This window comes from Buteo buteo, chromosome 1 (genome assembly GCF_964188355.1).
Source record: "Buteo buteo chromosome 1, bButBut1.hap1.1, whole genome shotgun sequence".
Classification (NCBI taxonomy): domain Eukaryota; kingdom Metazoa; phylum Chordata; class Aves; order Accipitriformes; family Accipitridae; genus Buteo; species Buteo buteo.
Genome location: NC_134171.1, coordinates 8393772 through 8420547, shown reverse-complemented (window position 1 = coordinate 8420547; position 26776 = coordinate 8393772). Strand labels below are relative to the sequence as shown.

The 26776-nt window shown below is 38.6% G+C and overlaps 1 protein-coding gene across 2 annotated transcripts in view; it reads left to right on the top strand.

Annotated features, from left to right (window-relative positions):
• The window catches only part of FAM53A (family with sequence similarity 53 member A), a 73229-nt gene extending 46830 nt beyond the window's left edge, over positions 1 to 26399 (top strand). For both annotated transcript variants that reach the window (XM_075057341.1, XM_075057257.1), the window contains exon 5: positions 25213 to 26399. In XM_075057341.1, coding sequence (XP_074913442.1) covers positions 25213 to 25536 — 324 coding nt within the window. In that variant the 3' untranslated portion in view covers positions 25537 to 26399. The remainder of the gene's footprint in view (positions 1 to 25212) is intronic.
• Positions 26400 to 26776: the final 377 nt, after the last annotated feature.

The window sequence follows — 26776 nt, the reverse complement described above, 5'->3', positions numbered from 1 at the left end:
GTGCCTCCTGGTGTCGAGCATCGCTAAATCCTGCTCTGCTTTCGTCGTGGCAGTAAGAAGTATTCTGTACCTTCTACCAGAAAGATCCAGTAGAACTGAGTTCTCTTTGATCCTCTTTTGTGTGGTGGCATGACCAACTGATGGTAGTATCCGCAGTTCTATATAAATACACTGAGCTCATCTTGGGCTACTGTAGAAGCTGCCTTATGCAGATTACTGAGATGTTCCCTGACTAGTTAAGCTTGGGATCTAGTGACCCTGACATTTGCTGGGTGGCTCAAGCGTAGCCATAGCGTGTTTGAGGGCCGGGCCTGAGAGTTACCAAGCATCTGGGAGGCCATGTGAACTCCCTCAACATCCCCACCCGAAATTCCCTCCCGGACACTACTGTTGGAACAAAAGGGTCATCCTTCTGGTATCCAGATTGGCTCAACTGTGATAATATTCATTGAAATGCGATCATCATTTACTAAACCAGCACTTGTTACAGCTCGTACTTGTCTTTTTTAGTGAACCTGTTTCCACAATGACTGTGGTTCTGAATCTTTAACATTACTGTATTAAATTGTAATCCACTTAGCATGGTTCTGGCTTTTTCTGTCTCAGTGCATATTCTAAAAAATATGAAGACCTCTGGGGAACCATGATGCATGTCTCACAAGTAGGATGTACGGCACAGTCAACAACCAGATGATGGTGGCAAAAGGGTAAAAGCTTCCCAAAAGTTCTGTGCCCAAACAGAATTGGGGGATATCTTTTTTTTTCTTTACCACTGTCAGTAGTTTGACAATCTGGCAGTTAGTGCCTTAAAGCTATGGGTTAAAAAAAAGCATACTTTTGTACTTCACAAGGGGGTGCTGGCATTTGAGGGGGGGAGGAAGGAATCCGTCCTCTGCAGCCTTTTTAGTTTATGCTCTAGGTCTATGAATAGCTCACGATGCCTGTCTCTTGCAATTACTATTTCCCCGAGCAGCACTATCTGTAACATTGATGTTTTTGAGATGGCCTTTGGTTTCAAATTTTTTTTAAGTATAAATGGTATTTCTTCTTCAGGCATGAGTCTACTGGTATATGTTGGATCTTCTACCTTGGGAGTTCCTCATGCACCTGTGAAGTAACTTCAGTTCAGACTCTTGTTCTCCTGAGCAGTGACAAAAGCAGTTGCCAGTCATACAAAGCAAAAATTAACATACTGCCACATTCACCACAACTAATAGTGGCAATGTGAGGTGTTTCTCTGTCCCAGTCACAGAGTACCACAGTAACTTGTGGGAGTAGCAGGAACTGTGACCTAAATAGGAAAGATTCAAACTAGTGCTACAACATATTGTCTGCAGAGCACAATGAATGACAGGTTTGGGACACTTTGAATTTCTCCTCTGTTTATTTAAAAAAAAAAAAAAAAGACCTTTTTTGCTTTGATATCTTATGGGAAATATTGCAAACAGTACTGCTTGGCTGCTTTAGCTGCTGTCATACTTGGTATTTTTTTGTTCTTCTGTTGTGGTAAAGTCCTTCCCTTATTACAAAACAGACTTCGTATCGTGCCTTCCATGGGGGATCGTTTGATCTATATCCGTTCAGAGTGGGGGTCAAATCCCGTTTTCTGATGATGATATAGTTTGTAATGCACATTAGTAGTTTTACCTTTAAGTTACAGCAGAAATAACTCAATCCTTGAAGTTCATGCTTGGAAACTGTAAACCCAAGGATTACAGAGAAGGAAATGAAGAGGAATGGCAGGATGTTGAAATGCATTTTTAGTGAGCAGTCATATTTGTAATAACCTCTAATCTGTAAGAACAAACCTCAATGGAACTGTTAGCAAACTATGAATGCTGCTAACTCTCTCTGCATTAAAGCTTCTTCTACACATAAATTCCAGATCAGTCATATTTAAATTCTTTAATGTGATTCATACCTACTTTTTCTCCATCTGAAAGAGCTTTCTGTTCATAGTGTAAGGCATAGGATGATACTCCTTTCCCTAACAAGTAAAATAAAGGGCTTGAGTATTTGTTTAAAAGTTGTGGGTTGTTTTTTTTGCCTTTTTTTTTTTTTTAATTAAATTGTAGCATCTGGGTTTTTTTTTTACTTCTCCAGTTTAAATTTAGATTTTAGAAGCCTGAAAACCAGTAAGCAAGATATTCTGGACTTTTTCTCAGAGTTGAGTATGCATGAATGACTGTCAGTGATGCCTTTTCTCCCCTTGTATTTTCTGGTTTTAATGTGCATTTTGTTGCCTTCAGGAAGCTCGTTGATCAACTAAATGCACTAGTTCCTAGTTATTTCATTTATTATTTTTCTCCTCTTGCTGTACTCCATACAGTTGAAGAGAACTTGGGGCGGGTTCCTTTTATAAATGTTTCCATTCATATTTTTTCTGAAAAGAAATCTTGCCGAGGAGTGCTAGTCTGTCACAAAGGCTGTTTAAATGCTGGTTCCTTGTTATTTTACTGTATTTAAGATACAGCTCTCAATGTTCTATTTTGTACTAGGCTGCTTTCACCCTTCACTGACCAACTTGTGTTCAAAATATTTTTTGTGATCTATTTAAACATATTCTGATATTTATGATAAGCTCATTCTTGTGTAACACTCCCCACCCTACTAGTTTTAGTTTCTCTTCCGCAACCTTCTTGCTTAGGCTTAAATACTATAGAAACGTCAAAATCTTCAAAAAGTAATAGTTGTCATGTAAAGTCAAGCTTATGTCTGTTGAAAGAAATTATACAGGTTCGTAGGCTTCAACTTACTGCAAAAGGCAAGTGACTAAAGCAGAAGTTGATCTGTTTTGTTGTTCTTTGATTAGCATGTAAGCACCAACTAACATGGGTTTAAACTGAAACTGGATTTTATTGTTCATTCCCAACATGGTTGGCTTATATTAAAAAAACTGGTGTGAAGACTAAGCTTGTAAGAGTGATCCCTTAAACTTATAAATGGCTGATTATATCACTTGTCCTTATGTGTGTTCTCTGGAGCTGGTTCTTTAGCTCTTCCTTTCCACTTGATCCCTCTACAGTATGCACATTTAGAGAGCAGTTATTGCTGATTGTCCTTTTCCCCATGCCAAATAAACCAGGCTCTTGGGAAGTAGCCTTTCTGTGAACATTTCCTACCTTCGACTCCTTTTTTGAAACACTACAAGTTTTTCTGCTTTGGGTCTGCTTTTGCTTTATTCTGTCTCCTTTTACGGCTGTATTGTGTTGGTGACTGCAGTCACTTGTTTTTCTTGTCCTGCTCTGACCCTTCCAAGTGATGAATTCCTCATGATGCAGTTTGATAGTGTGACCTTGTGCTTTTCTATAAATGTCCCCATGATATCATTTCAATCAAGTTCTTGAATATTCCAGCCTTCCCTTATGTGGCTGCTGCCACTCAACTTTAACTAGTGAAGCGCGTTACTATAACGTACTCTTTGGGGCATTTTTTTTCCCCCTTTTAACCAGTCTTCAGATGCATCATCTATAGAAGGCCACCTCCATCTTTGTGCAGTTGTTTTGTGTGTTGATTAGGTCTCACTTCTATATGAGGTTCTTGGTATTACTGCACTATGTCTGGCAAGACTACTCTATGATGTTTTAGCTGGTTATTGAGGTAGATAGCATAAGAGTTGAGAGCAGGTTTGTTTGCCACACTTGAGGCAAACATGCTAGTGCTGTTAAGTACATAAAACTGGAAGAGCTATAGTTCTTATAAAACCATCTGATCATGATGACCACTGGTTAGATATTGAGGAGGATATTTAAGAAACAATTATTCTCCTCTGGACTTGTTTTTCTACATAGTTTTGTAGAGTGAGCAATTGAGGTTCAGTGCTTAGTTTATTTTTTTGTAGGCAGCTCAAGTTTGCTGTTGGGGTTCTTAATACAGACTATATCTTGACTTTTTATGCCAAGCGGTATGTCATAGTGTGGTTTTGAAGAACTAGCCCTTTTCCTTTTGGGATAAGGCGTAACTTTCAAGACTAGTTGTGTCATGCTGTTGTTATGGGCCCCCTTGGACTGAAGTCTGGTTGTTTAGCTGCCTTGCCTATCTTGCTATGGAAAAGTGTTTCAGTCTGCTTTGACTAAGTCAACAAGGGTAAGCAGAATATGTTAAGAGTTGCAATTAATTGCAGTGCTGAGAGGGGTGTGTGATCTCTTCAGCTTTCAGGGGCTGAAGATGTGCCAGGCCTGAGGTTTTTCTCTGGAACCGTATTCTGGTTTAGGTCTGTTTCTTTGGACAGCAGAAATGGGCATGTGCAAGAAAACTGAACTAGTACTAGTAATTCAGATACAGTTCAGAGGCTTTTTAAAACTTTTTCAAGTCTCCACCCAAGAAACTTCCTGTGAGATCAGTACACACAGAAAGAAGATAAGGAGGTCCTAGATATTAGCTGGATTAGTGCAGAAAACTCATCTTTTGTGGGGTTTTTGATGTTCAGAAAGGCTTTTCAAATTCAGTGTGGTATATAAACATATAAGAGAAAATAACTTGCTTCAAACTTGTATCTGTAAGTAAGACTACTTTAGTATAAATGACTGCTGTGGATTTTTGGTGAAAGAATAAAATTGGCTTACAGGAAATGCAGCTGCAGTCCTGATATGAAATGAGTTTTTGTTGCTAAAATTACAAGGGTGAAGATTTGTGTGTATGTGTGGAGGGCAATTTCCATTTTAAAATGAGAATGGTTTAAGTTTGCAAAACGCGAGGGGGAATCTTCAGTATTTTAGAAGAATTACTGGGGAGTAGACAGTATCAAGAAGGCCTCTAAAGTTTGGGGGCTTTCTTGGTGTGGTGGAAGGGAGAGTGGGGCAGGAAGGATGCCCAATGCTAGCGTGCAGTCCATTGGTTAGGATTTTGAGTGTTTCTGGAATTCTTGTGGGGATTTCCCAGTAATCAAGTGGTCAGATGACTGATGTTTTTATGTGCATTTTGACGCAAAGGATTAAATTTTTGTTAAATTGAAATTCTTTATGGCTGAAGTCAATATGGTCATTTGCAGTCAAGTCTGTATAAAAGAAAATGGAGTAAATGAAACTAAAGTTCTTTCAGAACTTTCTAGTTTCTTCCTATCTAGGTGTTCGGTGTTGTCTACCTTTCGCGTGCAAGCAGAGACCAAAAAATGAGTTACTTTAACATGTTTTTCTTTAGTTCAGGAGTCTTTGGTTTTCTTAGTTCTTGAATAATTCTCTAATCTGATTCCTTTTTATATATGTGTAGCAGAAGGAGCTGGTTTCAGATTTGCTCTTCAGAGTTCAAGATGAAAAGTATCGGTTTGGGGTGAAGAATACTGCTTGTATTCGGGCAACACAGGATGAAGTTAGGAGTTGTGTTGTTTTGGTATGAGGAGGTGTTGCAGCTTTTTTCTAGGTGACTCGCTGTTGTCATGGTTATTGTTTCTCTGCACTGTTTCCAGTACTGACGATCACACCATAGATTTTGAGGTTGCTTTGCCATGTGAACACATTGCTACGTTGTGTATCTGACTTTCAGGAAAATACTTTGATCAGGCATCACCTGTCTAGTTTAAATATGCAATTAAATAGTTCAAGTAAATATTTGCATTAACTAGCAAATAAGATGGTACCTTGGAGATTAGGTCTGTTGTAATAATGAAGTGATGGAGAACAAAATGCAGCTCCTGAACAGGAGTTGTTAAATCTGAAGTGCAGTAGAAGGTAGTCTGAGATGAAATACAATTTCTAGTGCAAGTCATCAACAGGATAAGTAGTAGATATGTCTTTCTGCATTAAGCTTAATTTTGTGAGGTCAAAAGATGCATCTTGCTGACAACGTATTTTTGATAAACCTGTAATGACTAAACTGGTACTTGACTTTTAACAATAAAACTGAAAAAACGTGAAGAGCTTATCTTAGCCCAAGCTTTTTGGAGTCATGACTGCAGCACCCTGTATGAAACATAAGCCTAGGTAGCTTTCCATTAGTTTTTTAAGTTGCAATACTGGGATGACACACTTCATCCACCTAACAGTCTTTTTTAAGAATGTTGAACTTGCAGTAATAAAAAAAAAATTAACTTGGCTCATTCAGTGCTCTTTGAAATGACTGTTCCATCAATCTGGACTCTTCCTTAGTAGTAATTCCAGTTTTTTAACTGCCTTCACATAGCTTTGAGAAAACAGCAAAGACATCTTCAGTTCTTAAGATTGAACTGTTTCTGCTTGCTCCAGCTGCATACTAAGCAGCCAAAACTGGGGTTCTGTGTGCTGATAACTTCATTATTAATGTGGCAAGCTTGTAAACTTCAACCAAATGTCTAAGTACTAAAGTGCTCAAATTATATATAAAAACTGGTAAACTGATCTAAGCTAAAACATATTTTCAGTGAATATTTTGTTAAATGCAACTAAACCATTTTAAAGCTAATCTTCTTGCCAGTTCATTTTATTTTTTTGATGCAAAATCCTTTCTTTTGGGCATTCTAAAGAAGGATGATAGGGGAAGCAGAAATGCAAAATACTTCAGAAACTGGAAAAGGAGAGAGGATCAGTTTATTTCACTTTTTTGCAGCTTCTTGAACAAATTTGTCTTCCTCTGACCTAGGACCATTGCTTTCAGCTGCATGAAAGCCAGTGAACTCATCTGAACTGAACTTGTGTTTAATCGAGTTGTGCTTAATTAATGCAAGGTATACTGGACAATTTGACAAAGGGTATCTTGAGACTGTCAAACATCTTTCTCCTGTAGTAGGGAAACACCCTCTGGTTTTAATTTGGAAACAGCACTAACATTCTTCCACACAAATTATTTTGCAGTATCACCAAAGGAAACTTGGTCTTTAAAAAGTGTTTTTTCCCTAATCATACCATCAGTTTGACAACTCATTGTTTTAAGTGGACAAGTTGTAGCAAGGCTCCATGTATATACCAATGAGTTGAGGCTTGCCTATGTAGCACAGTTATGAAGTGAGGAAGGGTGTGAGTTTTGAAGGACAACGGCTATTGTAGAATAGCTGAATACAGACACTCTTCCTTAGTGCCTTTTTCCAGTTCTTCCTATGTAGATGTAAACCCTTAGTAATGTCTATTTTCCTCCAAAAATGGAGAAAGAGCATGTCTTAGTATCTCAGGTGGGTGCAAAAAAGGGGCCTTTTGCTCACATCAGTAGAATGTTTGAATGTGAAGCACAAAGGTGGGTCCCATTGTTGATGCAGTGGGTTAAAATACTGAGTCACATTTTGGAGGCCTGTTGAAAATTGTTAACTTCTTTCAGTATTTGCAGTACCCTGGCACACCAGGTATCATTACATAGCTTGCCTTGATCAGAAATATCAGTGTTGAAATTTTACATGCAGAATTTTTTTGTGTATAACTGCTTTTTTGTGTAACTGCCTATATCAGTAAAGAGGATTAGCTTTTATTTCTTCATTTCCAAAAGGACATGATGCTTCTCTCACAGGATTCAGTGCAGCAGGAAAATAACACGCTGTACATGTCAGCATGGGAAGGAGGAATGGTAGATCTCACACTTTGGTAGATACTCAGGTCTGCATCAGTACTGGGGCCTGTCTCAGTGTGTCCCCTCTTCTGGATGCTCTAGCACTTCATTGAAGTCACCGGTATCTGCTGTGGGTTGTGGGTGTGAGTCTCTTCTTCCACCTTGTCCTTACCCAGGAAGGATATGTCTAGCAGGATGTTCCAGTACCACACTTTCTAATGTTTGTTTCTAGCTTCCAACCTGCTGAAGAAACTGCCTTGCCTCAGCATAGCCAGAATAGTAAAATTAGAAGGCATGTAGCTTACATGGCCCCCTTTCTCATGTTAGAGGTAGACTAGTTTGTCACAGCTCAAAAATTCCATATGGGATTGCTTGGGCCACCAAATACACGTTTTATGAACAGAGAATTTAACAGAGCCTTTAAGACCAGGGATCGAGCAATTTAAGCCTTGCAAAGGTACTACCCTTCTGGGAAAGGGTTTTGCAGATTCCAGGTATTCTTCAGGCTAGGTTGTTCATACTGTATGAAGCTGCTTTTTTTTCTTTGCCTAGTTATATTTTAACTATCTCAGCTTTCAGTTCTGTTTTAGGTTGATCAGTATGCACTTTGGCTGTCTTCTAGACTAATGTGTGTTAACGGTAAGAAACAGGAGAACTTTGCGATCTCTGTATTCGAGCAAGCATACTGTGGCGTAAATTATTTAGCAGGAGTAAAATTTTTCTGAACTTCAGCTAATGCTGGGCAACTCAATTTCAGCTAGTGTGTTAAAACTTGTCCTTTTAAAAAGATGTACATTATAAGGGTATTAGATTGAAATGGTAGTTATAGATAATTAAGTGATATGAAGTAGCGTTACGATGTACAAATAGTATGAAAGATCTTAAATAAGATCTTAAAGCGCCTATGACAGGTGTCTTGTGGCTTAACTGTCATCCTATTTTATAGAGTTTCAAGGTTACTTCTAACTGCTATAGTGTGTGCTTAGAGTGGCAGCAAATCAGATGTGCTTGAAGCCTAGTCAACATAGAGCCCCACTGGAAATTCTTCATTAGTGCACAATAATAAATTTGATCCAGAGGGTGAGACTCCTAATGTGCTCTAAATCTTTAAAATGTAAACATAGTATGTTGTTTTTCCCCTTCCCTCCTTTCAGCTTTTAATTAGTTTACTTTTGCATAATAGCTTGCCTAAGCAGCATTTTTTTTTGAGAATGTTAAGCACTGTACTTGTTTTAAGGACATTTACCTGAATCAAAATATGAACTTCAAGATTTCAAAGTGGTTGTATACTGCTGTAAGTGCTCAATGCATAGTGGTCATCGTGTTAAGCATTTACAAATTTTATTTGGATAGGGTAGACCTTGTAACTTACATGGGTGTTACTATAGAACCAGAAATCATTTTAAGTTGAATTTCCAAGGCTTGTTAATATTGCATGTCCCAGAGCAAAAACCTTGCTTTTTTAATTTTGTAAAGCTCATGTAGTTGGCACAGGAAGGTGTGTTTTCAGGGCATGCAAGTGTGCAGTTGGGTTGGTAAATGGCTCTTAAGCTTGTTAAATTTAAAGTATGTTGTACTTGTGTACTAAGTCAGGTGAGTTAGGAGTGTATTAATGGGTTTTAATATGACACAGAAATACTTAACTTTGCAGTGGAGCGTGTTTCACTTCTAGACTCACCTCAAATTTATAACTAAAGATATATACACTCTGTTGAAAAATACTATCTTCTGCTATTCGTATTCTAAAATAGCTGAATTCCTTCTGCTGTCACCTCTCGTAGGGAGAGGACACACCTCCTGGGGAGTTAACATAACTATATAAAGTAGTAAGAATTTTGTCCTCTCTGTTATTGAGCCAAAGCTACTTTAACTGCAGAAAGCATAGACCCTAGGTAGTGAAGTAGTGATTAATGATCTTAAGTGGCTTGAGTATACTGGAAAGGACTTAATTGATACCCATCTTTTGAGGATTAAATTCTTCACTGAGATCCAAACTATTTAGTTGCTATCTTATCCCTGAAAAAAAACTGTTCCAAGTTCAGGTTAGCTTGCCTCTTCATCGTGGTGTTTGAGCTCTGCAGGAGGTGTCTTCTCCCTGGAAGAAACAGTAGAAAATTCAGTTGGTTTAAGATAAATGAACTCAAGCCAAAGGGGTACCTGGATGTTAAGCGTAATGTTTTTGTTGTGTCTTACAGTGATACAGTCTGATTCAAAAACAGTTTGGTTAAACTTTATGGTACATTTGGATGCAGTAAGAGTGTCATACTCTTGACTGTTTAAGGGGTGTAGGAGGAATCCTTATGTAAATGCATACTTGCAATACCCGAAGTATGCATCCACTTCCTAAATCTTAAGTAAAGACTTTGAATCCCACCTTTGGCTTGAGTAAGGTATAGTACAAACTTGTTCAAATGGCCTCCAAACACTTGCAGTGGACATAAGCCAGCGTGATCTTGTGAAAATACAGCAATTGTAAAAAATGGTGAACTATTGGAAATAGTCAAGGAAGTTTGTGTTGACATCATATTCCCTAGCAAAAGCATTTTATCAGGGGTGATACCACTCCAAATTAGGAGGAGTTAACACTGAATAAGTTAATGTAAGTGACCTTGCAGGCTAGTATTGGTATGTTTATTCCAACTAGCTTCCGGAGACAGTGATTTGTTTGTGGCTGTTTAAAGAGCACATGTATATATTTAAAAAAAAATAAAAATCTAGATAAATATAAAAAGGCTTTTCTGTACCTTTTTTCCTGTGCTCTGCTTTTGGATACCTTGACATGGTAGCATGTTGCTGGATAGGGATCATCGTGTGGACTGAAGTAATACTGTTCAAAATGCTAAGTAGCGGTAACAAGCTTATTGAGGTTAAAAAGTACTTCTATTGTATGACTTTTTTTTGAGTCACATTCTTAGTTAAAACTACGTTGATGCTTTTGGAGCATTATTTTTAAAATCAGGGGTTGAAGATAAACTCAGACTTCTCTTACAGATTATTAGTTAACTAGGATAAATCGCAGATCTCCTAATGGTTTCTGATTTTTGCCAATATATGTTTTGATACAGCTAGAACCAGATGTAGATCACTAACATAGGCTTGCTACATAAGAATAGTGACTGAGAAAGGGTTTCGCTGTTGAAGTTGTGGATCACAATTGCTTAGACCCCTTCCAGGCACTGGGGTGGAAGGGAGAGATCACTGTATAGGTTAGGATATAAATGGAGTTTGGACAGACTCTTCTGACTTGCCACACTTCCCTTCACTGGCATCTAGCCATCTCGCAAATGGGAGTGGACTTGAGAGTTAATCACAAAGTCCTTTCTTTGTGATTGTTGATTTTTAGGGACAGATAACTGTTGTCTCTCCATGGCCATCTGGTGTGCAAGAGAAGGGTGGATGGGCAGATCCTAACAAGGCTTGTCTTGGCTCTTTTTGCCATCATCTTCTCCAATTGCTTTCTGAGACTCTAATTCATGTGTTCCTGTAGTCCTGTCTTAAGGCATATTCACACTAAAAATGCTTATATGCTAGCTAATAAGGTGTAAACTTTGTAAAAGGAGTAAGGTAGGTTACACCTTCCAAATCTGTGTAAAAGTGCATGGTTATATGTAAGACTGATACCGAGTGCAAAGAAGTGAGCATCCTTGCCCACATCACTTAAATGCTTCGGTACAATGCTTGCAACAAGCTGCATTTTGAAGGCTTCCAGATCTTCCGATTACATTCCTGCTTAATCACCACTATTAATGTGTTCTCATGTTGTAATGTATTTGCAGGTTATGCAACAGCCTTAGGGAATTGAACTACAAGTTGCAAGCTTAGTTTTTACTCTTAAACATACTTGGCAATAGCTCTTCAATTTACTGTGACAGTTAACTGTATATGTTGGCTTTTGTCCAGGTGCTTTATATGGCCGCTGAAAGTATTGCAGACTTTGATTCTCTCCTTTGAGTGTTTTTTATTGAACTCCTCTCAGTTGAAGCAGACTGCTCTTTGAAACGTGTCCCGTCAAAGTAGCACGGATTTGGAGCTTTTTTCCCCTTGAGAGGGACAGACCACTCAGCACATCAGTTGGTAGCAGCCACTGAGGTTTGTCTGGCAGATGGGGCACAGCAGTTGCTGCTAGGGCGTATGGAGATGCATCTCACCAGGAGCAGACTTCAGCATCCTGGCTGTGATCCTGGGAACGGCCTGACCCTGTATCACACTGCCAAGGAGCCCTTCCATCTACCTGACAGTTTATTGTACTTGCTGTTAAAAGTGCTGTGCCCTGTTTTCTCCACTGAAAAAAGCGTCCCGAGGGCTGCTAGTTGGACAGCACTGTAATGTTATATTTCCTTCACACTCTAAAGTTATTGTCAGATAATGCCAGTGCCAAATGGGTGTTATATTAATCAATAATATCGATTGCTTGAAAGTTTCAAACTTCTCGGGACTCTTTGTTGGAACCCATTATAATGGCTCTATGTTTGTCTGTGGTGCATTTGTAGAATTTAATTTTGACCCATGTGCTACATGCTGGGATTTTTTCTTGTTTTTTTGCTTCACGTCTTCTACTTCCTGGGAATGCTTGACTTTGTGCTGCAAGCCCTAGTAAACCAGCTTGCAACCCTTACTACTGCTGCCCTTTGCAAAGAGTAAGAACTCCATGAGTTCATATTTTAGATGAGTTTTCTGCCTTTCTCCAAAGCAAAATTTCTTAATCTGACACAATTAACAGTAAAGCTTTTAAATATTTGTGCTACTGTTTGGGGTAAAAAGGAAACTTTTGTGAGTCAGGAGGATAAGATGAATATATTACTGCTATCAAGTGCGTTTCTGACAACTTAATCAGTATGCAAGTACCCAAAGCCTTGCTTTCCTTGGAATTCAAGGAACCGGCAACCCCTTCTCTCCGTCCCTCTTGTCATGCTGCAGAGGCCACCAGTGTTGTGTCCCATACTAAAAGCAGAATATAAATGTAAGCTTGAAGAGGTAATTTGAGGTTTGGGGGGGCTTTCGACTGGGTGGCAGCTGCAGCTTGAAACACCTCATCTTGTAGAGGCAAGGTGCTTGCAGCAGCTGCTTATGATTTGTGTCTCCCCCTCTAAGAGCAGCCTGGCCTGGCAGAATGCACTTGTGACGAAATATCCGTGCGTTTAATGAGGGTGAAACTTGGCAACTCTTGCCCAGAAAAGCACTGCCAGGAGTGTGAACACTTTTCAGATGGCTTAATGCAGTTAATGATCAGTTGTTTGTTTCCAGATAGTAAACTTCTTTGTGTGAAACATGTTGCCCCTTGCGTTAAAAAAATCTGCGCAGTTTTGTAACTGAAGACAACATATACTGTTGCATCAGCCCAAGACTGTCCTTAGTCAGCAATTTTGATTTCCAAAACATGATTAGGAGGACTGCTGCACAATAAATACTCAGTGTGATCCTTACTTGTTCTTTGGTTTGGGGTCTGTGAATTCTTTCAAATGGGCAAGGAAGAGGGAACTGGGTAAAAGTATGCTCTTGCCTAAGCTGGGGAACAAACTAGAAAAACAGATGGTGCTAAAAATAGTTTATTACCAAGGTCTAAATATGGCTCTGATTTTTTTTTTCCTTATAAATAATGCAGCTATAAATCCTGCTAGATATCAATAAGTATTGAATTAACTCCAAACTGCTGAGTATTACAGAACCTTTTGGCAGCTTTTCAAGCTTGGTGTTGCCCTTCATTCATAGGATCAACATTTAAGTCCTTAACAGGGGAAACCTGAAGAATTCATCCTCTTTGAATAGGAAACATAGATGCAGGGAGCTTGAATGAGTAGCTACAGGCTAAGGCATCCCGTTGCAATGGAAGGGGAGCTGTGCTTGATGAGTTCCTGCTAGGTCGCAGCCAGGATGAATCTCCTCCTTTCTTTTCTGCAATGCATGAACAATCAAAGGCTCCTTTTTTATCTATTGTTGCCATGGAGGGCGTCCATTTAAAGTTCAAATTCCAGCAGGCTTGGAAAGAAGGAAAGGAGATAGGCGTAGGCTGGGCTGGGAGATGATAGGCAAGCATCAAAAGTGAGCTGAAGACAAGCCAGCACTTTGTCCTGTGACGGGATGGACCAGGCTGGGGGTGCTTGGTTTTGAATGGATGCCTGGAAGTTTTTTGGACTAGTGAATGAAATGCTACTGAGGTAGCAGGCGCAGAGAGCATCTGGCGTTTCGCTTTCTTTGCATCAGCGGAGTGGGTCACAATGTGAAATTAGGCAAAATGGCATGTAATGAAGTGAGCCCTTGTGCTGGAGGTTCCCTGTGCTCTCACAGTGAGGGTGTATAAGCCTTGAGAACAGTGAAGGGAAGGAAACCTCATTAAGGATAGAGGGGTTTCTCCCCTCTTTTGTAAACGGTGCTCTGAAACAAATGTCGTGCAAATAGTTGGAGTGCAAATAGTTGGAGCTTCTCAGGGCTGTTCAGCACCATGTTGCTTTGTCATACCTGAAACTAGCTTTGTATGTTTATGGTGCTTTTCTGCAAGCAGCGTGCTAATAAGAGGAGAGGCAGCTTAATATCTGCTGCAGATTTGCTTTTTCCTTTCTGGCAAGTTCCTGTATGTACAAGTAAGTACTCGTTGTTGAAAGAGCTAATGAGTACCAGACCAGCTGCATTTGACATTATGAGAAAAGGGGCCATCTATTAACTCACAAGCCAGGTTTCAGCCAGCTGTGGATATTTTCTTTTTTAATTATTACTTAGCCTGTCATAAAATTGGATTATGCTAAAATTATTGGTGATGTTGTTTGGAATACAATACGATACTGAGTTAAGAGCTATGGTTCAGTGTTATATATAGGGTACTTACAGTTAATGTGCTTAAACTGCACCAGAGGGTTTAAAGAGAGGTGAGAGCACTTTTCTCAGGTTTTACCATCTGGGTTTTGGCAGGTGGCAGGGGATTAGGTTTTTTCCTTGCTCTAAATTGCAAGAGATGGTGGCAGCGGAAGAGTTGAGTAGCGTTATATCACTGATATGGGACCTTTTTTCCAGATCTCTTGGCAAAGAATGAAATCCCAATTTAATTTTTTAAAACTTATTAGAAAATGAATTATACCTCTTTGAGTTTAACTTAAGGTAATTTTGGGAGAGGCGGTTCTCCTAATACTCAGTATTCTTGTAATAACATGGTAATCAAATTAATAGAGTAGTGCATCTTTAAAGTACCAGATTGGAAGGACTCTTTTCTTGTTCTGAAACTAGGTTTTGGTCTTCCGTACTCTGAGTACTACCTGTTGTGAAACTTCCCTTGCTTTTTGACAGTCACTTTTTGACTTGATGCATCATCTTCTGAAAGATACCTAAATAAAATTGATTCACGTGAGGTTTTTCTCTACAGAGAGGTTTATTAAAATCACTTTAGAAAGTCTTAAGTTTAACTGTCACTTTGTCTTTTGTTAGTCTTGCATTGCATAGATCAGTTCCTGCTGCATGTGTATACTGGTACATAGGTGTGATAAAAGCAAAACAGATGTCTCAAGTATGTGAAAATGAAATGATTTGAATTTATCTGCATCAATTAGTGATATCAATTTGCTCTTCCATTAGGATGGGAAATACTGACTTGTTCACATGCTCTTTTTCAAGTACATACAAACTGAAGAGAAGTTTGTGTGGGTTCTTTTAAGTTGCTGTTAGATGTAACTTTTAATGGAGTACAGTTATAAGCAGATGTTTTCTGCATAGAGGTGACGGTTTGGTGTTAAAGTTAGCTGCAGATAATCAAATAGCTGATCTGTTCATATACTTGAAAGTACTCAGTTCTTTACATGCTGATGATGACATGTGCTTCTGCAGTAAAACTTAAGTATTACCAGAAATTGAATTTTAAATAAATGAGAATTCTGATGAGTTTCCTGACTTCAGTTTTCATTATGGCAGTAACCATGTGACTAAAACTTAAAAAGCTTTTATGGTATGCTAGGAAGCTTGCAAGTTGTGGTATTATAGACAAATTTCAGTCTTTAAAACAAAGTGTGTGTAATACTTGAATGTATAGCTTTTTCATGCAAACTGATTTTTATTACAAAATAGAGGAAGACTGAAGTTGGCTGTACAATGAGAAGTAGAGCTCAGTTTTAGTGTTACCACAGTGCTTCAGATTTTGAATGTTGACTGTCTTACACAGAAGTTGCTTATACTTTGCTTTTGTTCTGACTTGGTATGATGTATTTTAAAACATGTATTGTTGTTTTTCAGTGCAGCTGAAGGATAAAGGACCACATATGTGGTTTCCTGACTTAACTTTTTTAAAAAACATATTGAGCAGCAACTGCTGAAGTGTTGTCAGCTTTGGTATTTGAACCAATGAACAAACTACTCCAAATTGTATTTATCAAACAGAAGTTTTAACACAAGTTGACTCAGTATTAAAAAATACATAGCAGGCTTGCTACTTGATGTCAAGAACACTTCCTGAGCCACAGTTTCAGAAATGTTCAGAATGGTCCAAAATCAGATACTAAGCTAGAAAAACCTCAGTACACATATTGGAGATTGAAGGTGAACAGTGCTAATTCTGTTCTTTCTAAACAAATGTGTTGTGTTCAACTTGTCTCTGGAAATAATTAGTGGCGAGAGTCCACCTACAGTTTGAATTAATGCTTCTACAAGAATTTATTGTTAAATTGTGGTTTTTGCATTGAGTTGAGCAAAAGATTCGTAACAGCACTTGTACTTTGTCTGCATGTGTATATACCTGTGTGTGCCTGTGTGCACTTGTATAACAAGATCTTAAGGCTTTGTTTTGGACAAGTATTTCTGTAGTGGAAAATTGGTCTGAAGAAGGGAGCACTGTTCCCAAGCTGAGATCGTGTTTCCCTTTCTCTCCCATCCCCCCCTCCCTGGCAGAAGTGAACTTTATGGCCCAATTATAGAATCCCTTAAAATGCTAGTTATGATGGAGTGCCAGCATAACCCAATAATATAGGTGAGGCTGACATCTGTCAGTAACTAATGAGGGCAGCCTTAGAATCAGTATTTGGAGTTTACTTCTCTAATTTCTTATAAATTTGATGCATTGTATCAACTTATATTTGACCTGAGGATAAAAAAAAAAAGCGCTAGAATTTTAAGAGAAGTTGGTACCTGGGTGTATGCTGCAAAAATCAGTGCATATGTGATTCAGTTGTGAAAGTAATTGTTTGCAGCTCATAGCAAAGTCATGAAGGAATAAGACCTTGGCTAAACTGCTCAGGAATAGAAGTTCTCTATAAAAATAGATGACACATAAATGGCAGGAAATGAAGCCAATATGGTCATGTTTTGAAGCCACAAGGGTCAAATCCTGTCCTGTGTTACTCTGGTGCATAATCAGTCAACTTAAACCCTGTTACTTGAGAACAGGGTTTGGCATGGTAAAGTGAACTTCAAAATGTGACTGATTATTAGGAGGTTTGTGGAAGCACAGCTACAGCTTTTTCTCTTCTTCTTTGAATGCATCTAGTTAGAAATCTAGAAACCTAGTAAAACTCCTGGGTTGGGAGGTAACTTTCTTTAAGTTTTGGAGCTGATTGTAGTATGTAAGTCTGTTAATTCCTCTGTCAGAGGAATAATACGTTAGAAGGCTTTGGCTACCCAGGGTGGTCTTTGGTTTTGGATCCTGAATGCTGAACACTGAGACACAGTACTGCCAAGTAATCATATTCTTGTTAAGCAGTTTTCTTGTACTGTTCAGGGATATCAACATTTTGAGAAACTGAAGTATGTTAGTAGATGTCTGTGAAGGGATGTGTGTGTAGCTCATGTTAATGATGTGAGCATGCTTCCTTATTTCCCAGTTTAAAATGCGGAAAACTAGATGCATCTTTCTAAAAGTCTGTATAATTAGTCATTATTTAAACTAAGTCTCTATAAAATCCTTTTTTTCATGTTATTAATGAAGATGGTAATATGCCCTTTCAGTTGTTTCTTGTTTCCAGAGCGTGTGTTTCTTTTCTAAAAGAAAAGGTAAGAGTTCTTCAATTGGAAAAGATGGAACAACTTTGGCAAAACATGAATCATTTCTGCTGGGAGAGAGCATGTACTTACACTGTTTCCCTCTGTGCCCTTCTACTACAAAACCAGATGTGTTCATCATCCTTGCATGAACACAAATGGTGCAGCTGTTTGTTCATCACACCATCACTCATTAATGCAGTTGGCTGATGTGAATTTGCCAGATTGAAGCCTCTTGAGCTTGTGCAGCTTGAGCACAGTAGAAGCCCAATTCCACATTGTCCAGCTCTTCAGTTAATCCAGAAGATAGATAAATCCACTATCCATATTGGAGATGTGCTATGGGTGAAGCAGGGAGGAGGGAAATAACTGAATGAAGGTATGCAAAAACAGTTGTTTCCCTTAAGGCAGAGCAATTGCTTTGGTTCTGCAAGAGTCTCCTGACTGCAGCTGCTGCCTAAGCAAGAACAGAGCTAGAACCTATTTTCCTGGCCACTATTCCGGCTATTTCAATGCCCTTTTGAGTCTTTTCTCTGTGGTGCTTCCTTCCCTTTGAAGAAACCTCTGTTCTAATGCATCAGTGCATTTTGGACGAACACTGCTGCTGTATCTAGTAGTTGTCTTGTTTGGCTTAATCATCTTTTGCCCTGGCCAAAGTCTTGTACTGTATTATTCAGCTGAACAAAGCAAATGTCATTATGTTCCGCTTTGTTTGACACTATATTGATTATCAGCCAGTTCAGAACACTTAAATCTACTGTGTGAGCCTCTTCTGTTTTAGTTAATGGAATAATTCATAGCATCTGTAGGTATTTATGCTTGCTGGACTGGTACTAAGAATAGTTGAAACTTTCTACTTAATTACATGCAGGTGAAATAGGTAGGTCTGATGTTTGTAGAATGTAATTCCACATTCTTATAATAAAAGCTTGCATGATTTATACTTAAACAGGAAAGGTAAAAGGTTGCAGTTCACAAATCCACTGAATTAGAAAATGTAAGATGCCGACATCTTAATTAAAATTCCATACTGTAAACTTTTAAAAATGCAGTTTAATGTTGGCCTGGGTTTTATACAAGGGGAAAATTGCTATATATGTTTATACGTTTGCCCTCTTTGTGTTAGTATTGATGTTTAATCATATTCTTGACTGTATTACATGAAGTACTGCATTAACCCACTTAGCTTCCAATCTGACTTAAAAACAAACAAAAAAAGTTAACCCCTGTGATGAATGGTCCTGGACTTGTGGAAACTGCTAAACCCTAGCACCTGAGTTTCCTGCAAGAAACTGCCCTTATCTGACCAAAATTTAATTTAGCAAGGAATGAATAAAAAAATGGCAGTACTGTTTTGTCTACTTAAATTCAGTTTAAAGAAACACCTTTAGACTGACAAACTTTTCTTTAATCTAGTTAAATTCCTTAGTTTCTTATGTTACTTAATGTTGGAACTTAATTGAGCACATGTGCACACTAAGCATATGAGGGGGTGAGCTAATAGCTCTGAGGGGGACTGTGGATTTTCTCCTCAGTTGTTTAGATGATCTTTGCAAACCATTACATGGAAAAGATGTGGAAAGGATATTTAGTTTGAGTGTGAAATTTAATTTAATATGTGAAGTGCCTGTCATGAATAATTTTTATGTCTGACTTTGGGGCAAGGGGGAAGCAGGTGTTCAGGTTGAACTTAATCCGTGGTGGTTGTAATCCCTGCTGTATTTGGGATCTGCCATGCCTGTGACTTCACAAGTGGCTATGTGGAATTTGGTGTGATAGCAGTGATTTTAATTGGGTCCTACAAAACTTCCTCGCAAAATGAGTAGGCTGCTGTACAGGTCTGAAGACTGCAGTGCGTGACTTCCCAAAATCTTCCCACCAGTGCGGGTAACCAGTGTGTGTGGACTGTAGTGGGGATCAGGCAGAGAACTGGACCCCCAATCCCCTCCCGGTCATCATGCAATTTGTTTTTCAACATTTGTAGGCTTTAACTATTCCAATGCTTTCTGTCGGTTATCTCACATGAACAGCCTTTTATTCTTGCATATGTGAGTATAATTAGAAAAATTCAGCATTTCACTTGAAATATTTCTATTTCATTAAGCCATAGTATTTTTTCAACTAATAGCGCTAAATAAAAAGCCAAATTAAACCACAAGTTCTTACAGCTCATAAAAGAAACTTATAAGGATACTGTGGCACAATTTAGAATATAAGCATAAAAATCTAGGCCAATAAATAGATCAACTTTCATGGTAGACTATACCAGAAAACTGCATGTTTAAATCTAGAACAGTCTGGCTAGTGGAAGATGAAAGCCTGTTACTTCATGATTCTGTTTAGCATCTGATGTGAAATGAGTTGATGTCAGTCTACTTCTCTTCCTGGGCACTTACATCTAAAAAATTAAAATAACCTTTGAAGATACAGCAGAGATAAAGTAGTGAACAACTTTCATTTCAAGTCATAGCCATATTGCTGCGTGTCAGCTTGTATTGATTTTTAACTAGGTCTTTGGCTTTGCAAATAGGATTTACCTTATTTGACTACAAGAACTGTAGCAGTAATTTTATCTCTGATATAAGGAATGGTTATTATAGTTAAGTATCAAATTACATGGCAAAATGGTAGAGGTTGTTTTCTTTTTCTCATTCATATCCAGTATTCCATATTTTTTCTGCTTCCTAGTTATAGATGATGAAATAAGCATTGCATTTTTTAATCTAGAAATACACGTCAAATTTCCAGGAAAATGAGGAGTAACTGCAGAGCAACAAAAAGTGAACAGCATGTTTGGTTTCCAAAGTGAATTTGATCAGAGATTAGAGTTTGCCCATGAAGGTGTCAGGAATTTTCTAGGGATTTGATTCTGTTTCCACAAAACACATAAATAGAAGTGTTTTCGTTAACTACTTGGTTTGTAGCTCAATGCAATTAAAAAAAACCCAACAACTTTTCTTTTGTTTTATTTCAAATGCATAGTTTAAAAATCTGCAATGTTTTTGACCTGAAGTATTTTTTTATACACTTTAATTTAAAAACTCAATGTATTTCTACACCTTTGATTTCTCATTTGAGCAGGGAGAAAGTCTTTCCCAGTTAACTTTGTTTTTTAACTTTTAGAGGGTATTAGCAAGCCTCAAGCATATAACATTATGAAGAATACTATATTGTTTTCTTCCTGTCAGCTCTACTTCATACTGATGAAGCAGTATTTCTTCTCAACTGCAAGCTTCTTAAAGCTAAGGTTATCTGTGAACACTGAAGTGTTCACAAAATGCTCAGTGCTATTCAAGACAGAAAAGTCAGAGCTTTACCCCACAGAAAGGTTAATAGTTTGTTACATAAACACAGCATTTTTCTTACTATTTTTCACTTGCCTGCATCTTCTACTGTGCATAATTAGGACTGTGATGGGATATTTCTTAATCTATACAACAATCTATACAACAACAATCTATACAACAATAAAAGCTGTACATGATTCCAACTTGAGTTGTCACAGGTAATGATATTAATGCAAGTAATTAGATCCATGAAGTGAAAATTCAGTTTACAGGGAGGGCCACTGTTCACATCTATTTGTGGTGGGATGTGATTTCAGTCAGGTGATGGTATGTTCAGAAGGCATTTTCAGCATGATTCAACCAGCTGCTTAGGACCAGTCTTTTGTGACAGTTTGTTCTTAGAATTTAAAGCCCTTCCTTAAGTCTCCCTCTTAGCTTCATTAAATGAAGTCTCTTCAATGTAACGAAGTTGTACCGTGTTTGGACTTGTTATTGCTGAGGCTGATCTGTAACCTCTTTGGGGATAGGTTAGTGTCTGAGATAGGAACGCATCATGCTGTATGTGGTGCTTCTGATCTAAAACTTAACTGTGGCGTGAGTTACCAACAGTAAAGGCATTTAGTTTTGAGCCAGTCTGACTAATCTATAGGAAGTGTAACTCCAGGAAGTGAAATAAGGACCTGTGAAGCCCTCAAAGGGAAATGTAGCCCATCTGACTTGCTCCTTCCCCATCTCCATAGACTGGCTCGGTACAGGGAAGCAAGAGAAAAACGCATGTATTACTTCAAGCTTGGGCTGCCTCTTCAGTGTTTTGTGCTTGGATTAGTTCCTGACATTCCAGGACATTCCAGGATCTCCTCATCGTGAGGACCACTGCATCACCCACATCTTTCATCTCCCTGGTAGAGACCTTAACAGTCAAGAAACCCTCTGTGTTGGTATCTCTGAAAGCAGCGTATCTCGTGTTGTGCAGGCAAAAGCTTCAGGATGGGGCAGAAAGCAAGCCAAATACCTAGTCTAATTAGTCTGATGAATTTCCCTCTCTTCCTAAGCCTATGGCTTCGGGGAGCAGCCCATCCTGTCGTGATGACTAGTGCCGAGAAGCTGTAGGATGGGCTTAGGGCTTCTGGTGGCTTCGGGCTTCCTCCGCTCCTCGCTTTGTGCCAGCTGCTGCAGCTGCACCTCTTCAGAGCAGCTGTATCTTCCACCCCCATTCAAAACCGAGGGGGGAAAATGGGTGGACTCGGTGTATGATGGGGGCATGGGGAAGAAGCATGAGAACTGCTGCTCCCATTATATACTAGGTTTTCATGCGCATAAATGACTTATTTTTCCCTTGACTACTGTAGCAAATGCTCTAGTTTTGTTAGTAAAACAAAAACAACCTTTTTATTGCTTTTTATATTTGGAAAGTGATGTATTACAGCTTTCTGAACAGGAGGTTTAGTAAAGAGTACAGACATTAGCTTCCTTTCAGGCTACTCTGGGCCTTTCTTGTTTGCTTTGTATGGCAAGGGTCTAGAGAGATTTCTTTTATTTCCTTCCCCGCCATTGTTTTCGGTACAAAGTTTTTTTTCTTAATATTCAGACATTTTATCGCCTCACTTCTTTTAAAACTCTGAGTTTCTTTTTTTCTTTTTTTTCCATCACACAAAAGAATACTTTTAGCTGATTGAGTTCTATCCATTGCCAACTGTGGACTCTTTTGTCTTGTTAGTCCAGCATCCTTTATAAAATGGGGACCATTGAGCAAGTACTCGCAGGCTCCCCACTGAGCACAATTGTGCTTGAAAGGTGTGGTACTGTACCAGTGTAACATGTAAAGCTGCAGTTCAGAGGGCTTGAATGCATTGCAATTTCTACCTTTTGCTTTGTGAAAGAAGTGGGATTGTGCTGTGAGATAATAAATCCACCTATTTTTAGTTCGGTGCGGTTGTGACAAGTGGGTGAACAAAGAACCAGTTGAATGCACTTGCTGTTGTGTTGAAACCGACTAAAAGTTCCCATTCAAGTGGTTTCAGCACAGCACAGCTAACAGGCAATTTTCCATTTATGTACACAAACCTTCTAGAAAGACAGCTGTGTGGTTGGATTAATTTCTAGCAGTAAATTGAATAAAAGATAATTTCGAAGGGGGACTTGGGAATGCCTTTCTAAAACATTGAAAGCAGAACTTTCAAAGCTTCACTTGCTCCCTTTCCTTCCCATTGCCTACTGTAAGATTTAAAGAACTGAAAATATTGTCCCCTATATGGAGATACACAATAGGAAATGTCTTCTTTTTCAAAGCAATGAGATAGAATTGGGATTAAAATATTCTTTAACACTTTCTACTTCAAAAATAGTCTGTTTTGCTTTTAAGTAAATATGAGCAAAATTCACACCTCTTAGTCATAAAAAGGAGCTCAAATGTTTGTACTTGAATAAAAGCTGTAAGTGAGCTATATAGAAATGTTTTGAAAACAGGAATGGATTTTATACCAAAACAGTTTTCATAGGGGAGTGAAATTTGGAAATAGAAAGCTTCTTGATCATGCAAGGTTATCAGTGGTGTTGATGCTAGTCGCATACAAAATTGGATGTGGGTTTTAACCATGGCTAACAAAGACTTTGATGAATTCTTCCTAACAGAGCTATAGTCAAGTCTTCTCCCTCCGCCAAAAGTTGATCTTTGGATGCAGGTCTTGGAGTTGCATAAATCAACTCCTAAGTGAAGTCTTGTTTGTGTCTATCCAAGCAAACTAGATTATCCCTTATAGATCCTTCTGGCCTGAAACCTAGGACTTGTTAACTAATCATCTAATGTATATTATAAGATATGAAAGTTGTTTGAGCGAGAGAAGAGCTGTGTGCAAACAGGCATAACAAACCTCTGATCAGTAGTGAAGAGTGTCGCACTGAAGTGTTTGTATGTGGTGCAGGCTTGGGGAATACTGCTGCGGCATCTTAACCTGCGGAGAGATACCAACGATGGTGAACCACCATCCCATACCAGTACTGCTGTTCACTCCTCAGCCTAGTTGTGCTGCGATTGAACTCCAGAACTCGAGTGTTTTGCTTTTTACCTTTACCCAAGCTTTCCCTCAAACAAACTTTCTGTGTGGATCTGATGTAGGGATGTCCAAGGAGCTGTTTGAACTTGCAGAGTGGCAGTGAGCCTGTCTGCAAGATGTTCTATATGTAACATTGACCCTAAGGGGTCAGGCAAATCACTTCACCTCAGTGAGGTTTCCTCACTCGCCTTCATCCAGTTGTATACAGGCAAGGCTGACTAATTCAGATTTCTCTGAATTTGTGAAGTTTTGCTTAAAAACCACCCGAAGATATTGGTAAGCTGCTCATGTGGCTGCTGATGTGCGTTGGTGAAGTAGATTACCCAGTGCTCTGGAAGAGCATCTGGAATATAGCATACTGGGAATGTTGCAATGTTCCTATTTCATCTGAATGTATCAGCGAATATAAAATAGTTAAGAAATGACAAACTTGGGGAGGAAGCTGAAAATGGGTGTGAAAGTTTGGTCTTGTTCCCTGTGGATCTACTTGTAATAAAACGATTTCTGTGTGTATGAGAGACTGGAGTCACTTAACCAGTAAGATATTGAAAGCTAGCACAACTTTATTCTCTGAGAGGAGCCCTGACTATTTCACCCTCTTCTCACTGTGTGCTTGTATGAGGCAGAATTTAGAAGTTTCTCACTTAGTAAAATTTAAGTTCTGTTGCCTGTGTAGTTCTGTTTTTTCTTAAGTGCTGCTTCTGGATTCTAGTCAAGGATCCCTTACAGGTACATGAGGAGCGTAGGCATTTTATTCCTTTATCTGAGGGGCAGAGGTAGCACACTTACTGAGGTTTTATTTTCTTTTTCCTTTGCCTAAAAGGTGAGTGCCCCTCTGTTTTTAATATACTTTTCATTTGAACAGAATTGCTCAAATTCCTAAGCTGTTGTTTCAAATGGTACCCAAATGTAAGACAAACTAAGCTGACTCTGGAGCAAGACGCTTCCAGTAGAAGGTTGGTTTTCTCCTGTTTTGAGGTTACCCAAATGTGCCAGTTGCCTTGCAGACTCTTGCTGAGGTGACGCTTAAGGGCTCATTGTCTCAATGCTTGGGAACTTTGAGAAATTAATTGTTGACTAGGCTGCGGTGCAGCTGTTTGACCTAAATGCTGATGTTACCAAATGCTATGCTCTGTACTTGCCAGAAAGCTAATGGATCAACCCAAGTGTCTGTAGTTCCTCATTTAGTTGACTAAAGCTAGGGTTTTGGATCTTTCTGCATAAAAAGAGAGACTGGTAGTTTTTCTCACAAATGGGAATCTACATAGGCAAAATATCTGTGCAAAAGCAGGTTGTGTAATAAATAAATACCCTTCCTCCTTTTTCTTCATGCCCCTCGTTGTTTCCAGGATTACTTTAAACATGTGGCACTCTGCTTTTGAGTACATACTCTCAATCCATTCAAGAATTTAAGGAATTTATTCTGTTCCTCCTGTACAGTCATGGTTAATATATATGTGTATTTTTTTTAATTGCAGACTTTAAAAAATTCCAAAAGTCTTTGCTCCCTTGACTATGAAGATGACGATGATGACACACAAATGAAGACAATTGTGTCATCCCCATGTGACTCAAATGATCTTATGAACATCATCACCCCTGGTTCCAGTCCGATGAAAGAACAGCTGGATGAAGTAAGGCATCATGGGTCATGCCAAGGTAGCTTCAAAACAAGGGATTATAAGAAAGCAGCTGCAGTATGTGAAAGCGATGAGGACACAAGTGATTGTGAGAGCACCGAAGAAGGCATCTTTCCTCTAGACTGTGGGGACTTGGACCTAGAGCAGATTGAAAACAACTGAGACTCCAAGTTATGTGCTAGAATCAGAGTTGTTCTAAACTAAAATGATAGAGGATTACCTTTGCCATGCATAATCCATGTCCCTGAATCTCTGTATTGCCTATCTTGGGCCTGTGTTAGAAGAAATGTTTCAGGTGGGGGAAAAACGTGAACCATTGTTACCTGTTTAGTCTATTGATCAATATGTGGATGACAACAAAAAAAGTAGGAGGTTAAATGTTATTTTGAACATTAAGGAATAATTTTGATTAAAAATTTCCTAACAGATATTTTGCATTTTTATGGCTTTTACAGTTCTGGAGAAAAAGCATCTCTATTTTGAAATGAATTTTCAGAAGGGCATTCTATAAAACTAAATCTGTCTACAGTGATTCTGGTGCGGGTATATGTTGCTTTTGTTAAAGAGCTTAATGTGAAAAGTGAATTGCATAATTAAATTGGTAATAAACCTTCAGATAGAACTCTTAAATATCTGGTTGACAACTGGTCCAAAATACTTAACTGCCATCTTTGACAGTGTCTGGTTAAAAGAAACTTCATAACATGTACAAATGTTCTTTTCATACATTCAGGACTTTTTGATCAAAATATGGTAGTGACCTTAAAGGTTAACATTTTCCATTATTTTACTACTTGAATTGTTTTCTAGCCTGAAGCAATGCTAATTTAGGTGGGATAAAACTGCAAGTAGCTGCCCACCTACTTGGTCATTATGTTTTCTGTGGTTCAAAAGAATGTACAACAAGAGCACTTGAACTTTTAGACAGGGACTTTGTAATGATCAATTCCCCAGGAGGTGATCCCTTCAGCAATACTAGAAGGAAAATAGTCCTTGAATTAAATAAAATGACATTTTGCTTTGCACTTGTGTCTGCTTATGAATTTTACTAGTGGAAAATGTGTAGTCTGTGGCAGATTCTGTAATATGGTACTTATGTGCAGAACTGGGTGGAGGGGGGGGGCAGATGTCTGGTCATCTGAAAAGAAAGTGACATCAAGTTAGTCTGGGGAGCTGGGGAGTAACTCATGCTGCATCCCAAAGTGTGTCTCAGTGATTACATACACTGCAATCATCTCAAATGTAATACTGTATTCATTGCAGACTATTGCAACACATACTTATTTTATTAGTTCAGCTACAATGAGGATTTTCCTGAACAAGGGGGAAATCAATCTCAAAATGGTTTTTAATTGAATAGAAATGGGGAAGCTTAGATTATGGCATTTCAGTGTGTCGTGTT